Here is a 2327-nt window from a genome sequence, read left to right as displayed (position 1 = left end):
AATTACAAGTGCTTCACATTCTTCGATCTAAGTCTTTTCTGACCACTCCTGTTTCTTCTCTCCTTCAAGGACTTTCAACAGTGGAGCTTCCCTTTTATCCTGGGAGTGGGAACAAGGGATCTTCCTGGCACATTCCCTTCCACCCCTGTTGTCTCTGTCAATTGGAACAATCCCAGGGTAAAAGCCTCTGGGGTTGCCCCCAGGATTCCTTTCCCCCACCAGCGCTTGGAGGAAAGTGTGCCTTCTCTTTGGGCTCGGTACGTGGGCGTGGTCAGTGGGTGTGGCCTGCCAGCACCTCTTCTGGCCCCTAGCTGGAGAGGTTGAGGCCTGGTAGGAGGTGTCCTAAGGCGGGGTAAGGGTCTGGGGGGGGGGAGGCGGGGCAAGGGTCTGGGGGGGGGGAAGCGTGGGCGCGGGCGCCTGGATGGGAGGTGACTGAGGGGGGCAGGGCTAAGGGAGACGGAAAAGAGCAACTTGTTGATTCGTCTCTGCAGAGCCAGCCAAGCCCCTAAGGACTTCTACCATCATGGCTTTGAACCCAGAGGACCCCTCTGGTGGGTTTCAGCATGACACGGTGATGGCCTTCGTCAACGAGAAAATGGCCAGGCACGTAAAAGGCCCTGAATTCTATCTCGAGAATACATCTCTGTCCTGGGCCGAGGTGGAGGACAAGCTCAGGGGCATCCTGGAGGGCAGCGAGTTGCCCAGCGAGGCCAAAGAGGCCTGTGCCTGGGGCTGCCTGGCCCTGGGCCTGCGCTTTGCCCACAAGCAGCGCCAGTTACACACACGCAGGGTGCAGTGGCTACACAACTTCTGCAAACTGCACAAGTCGGCTGCACAGACCTTGGCCTCAAACCTGAGGGAGCTCACAGAGCAGAAGGAGATGGAGCGCAAGGAGGCGGCCTACCATCTGCAGCTGACCCAGGCTAAACTGGAGGAGGTGCAGAAAGAGAGGGACCTGCTGAGGTGGAAGCTTTTCCGGGCTGTAAGATTACCCCACTGCCCCGTCTACCGCCCCGTCTCCTCGCCCCGTCCCCCTCTCTGCCTCCAGAATAGGTCTCAACCCTGCTTGCTTCTCTGCAGGAGCTGGAGTCTGCCAGGGAGCAGGAGCGGGTCGATGAAGGACCAGGCCTGGCCACTGTCTGTGGGGCTGGGACAGAAAGAGCAGGTGAGGAGGAAGACATGGCAGAGGCTGCTACTACTACTGCTACCACTGGGGGCGCTGCAGGAGGAGGAGGAAGACAGAAGGATGCTAAGGGTAGAGGCCGCATATAGGAGCTGGGTGGAGGTCTCCTGCAGCTTCTGGGTGGGGGGCAGATACACCTCTGGTTGGCCAAAGGAGGGAGATCTCAGATCAGTGGAAACAGGCATGTTTTATTTCTCTGGGACCCTGAAGCCCGGGTCCACAATCTCACCAGCAACCCTTCTTATCCAGTTCCCTGCCTCATTCATGTACTCACCCATTACCTCCCTTCACAGATGCACCCACACCATCTGCACCAGCAGCGGCCTTCACTGCAGGAGCTCCGTCCCAGATGTCTCCCCTCTGGGGGCCCTCTGATGTTAGACCAAGGTCTGATGTGGGGCCCCAGGAAAAAGACCCTCAAGAACCACAAAGAGGCAGAGACGCTGATCCCAAACCGCAGAGACCTCCAGTATTTCGCAAGCCCGGGGATTGGGACTGCCCTTGGTGTAAAGCCGTGAATTTTTCACCGAGGGAAATTTGCTTCTGCTGTGGGGGGGGAATCTGGCTACAGAAGCCTTAAATTCAGAAATGTTTAATAGAACAGAAACGTATCCCAATGGGAGATCAATTTTCAGGGGGTGAGGCGGGGGGGCTGGGGAGCGGAGGGAGGGTATGAGTGGGAGAATGGGGCTAGGGGAGCAGGTGAGGCGCAGTAGGAGGTGGGGAGGGTATAGACGGATAGGGAGAAACATGTTTTGATGATCCCGTTGGTGTTCCAGAGCATTAGTATTCAACACCCCAAACCTGCTGCAGCTTCTGTTTGTGTGTCTCTCTCCTCCACCCTAGTATCTGGTGGACCTTGGCACCCACTCTCTCCCCCACCTAAGCTATAGATGATTGCAGCAGGAGTGGGTATTTGACCCTTCCTGAGCCAAACAGAGTTTCACACTAGAGAATCTGAACAGAGGCAGATTCCATAGTCAGGATGGTGATAGGCAATGAAGCAATGGGTCACTTGGAGGTGGGGCCAAGATCAAAGCCATGGTCACTGAGGCCATAGCAGAGGCCCAGCCCTGGCTGTGGGAAGCAGAGCCATGTGCTTTACAGAGGCTAAGTGTCTTTTAGAGGGTAGCAGTGTGACGTC

The 2327-nt window shown here is 56.7% G+C and overlaps 1 protein-coding gene across 1 annotated transcript; it reads left to right on the top strand.

Moving 5' to 3' along the window:
* The first annotated feature begins 521 nt into the window (after nucleotides 1-521).
* On the top strand, nucleotides 522-1763 carry TEX13B (testis expressed 13B). Its single transcript, XM_088795226.1, has 3 exons — nucleotides 522-982; nucleotides 1081-1165; nucleotides 1477-1763. Exons 1-3 carry the CDS (start codon nucleotides 524-526, stop codon nucleotides 1761-1763), a joined length of 831 nt encoding a protein of 276 aa, XP_088651352.1. The 5' UTR covers nucleotides 522-523.
* The last annotated feature ends 564 nt before the right edge of the window (nucleotides 1764-2327 follow it).

Source organism: Rhinolophus sinicus, chromosome 18, assembly GCF_057876585.1.
Source record: "Rhinolophus sinicus isolate RSI-liver-muscle chromosome 18, RSI-T2T, whole genome shotgun sequence".
NCBI lineage: Eukaryota > Metazoa > Chordata > Mammalia > Chiroptera > Rhinolophidae > Rhinolophus > Rhinolophus sinicus.
Note: the sequence above shows the minus strand (reverse complement) of the source record. Positions and strands in the feature narration are given on the sequence as shown.

What these genes read in the sequence shown, in the direction of transcription:
- TEX13B (XM_088795226.1), top strand. Translation starts at nt 524, where the DNA reads ATGGCTTTGAACCCAGAGGACCCCTCTGGTGGGTTTCAGCATGACACG. An exon ending in GGTGGAAGCTTTTCCGGGCT is followed by an intron (nt 983 to 1,080) that starts GTAAGATTACCC and finishes GCTTCTCTGCAG; the next exon opens with GAGCTGGAGTCTGCCAGGGA. An exon ending in GGCTGGGACAGAAAGAGCAG is followed by an intron (nt 1,166 to 1,476) that starts GTGAGGAGGAAG and finishes CTCCCTTCACAG; the next exon opens with ATGCACCCACACCATCTGCA.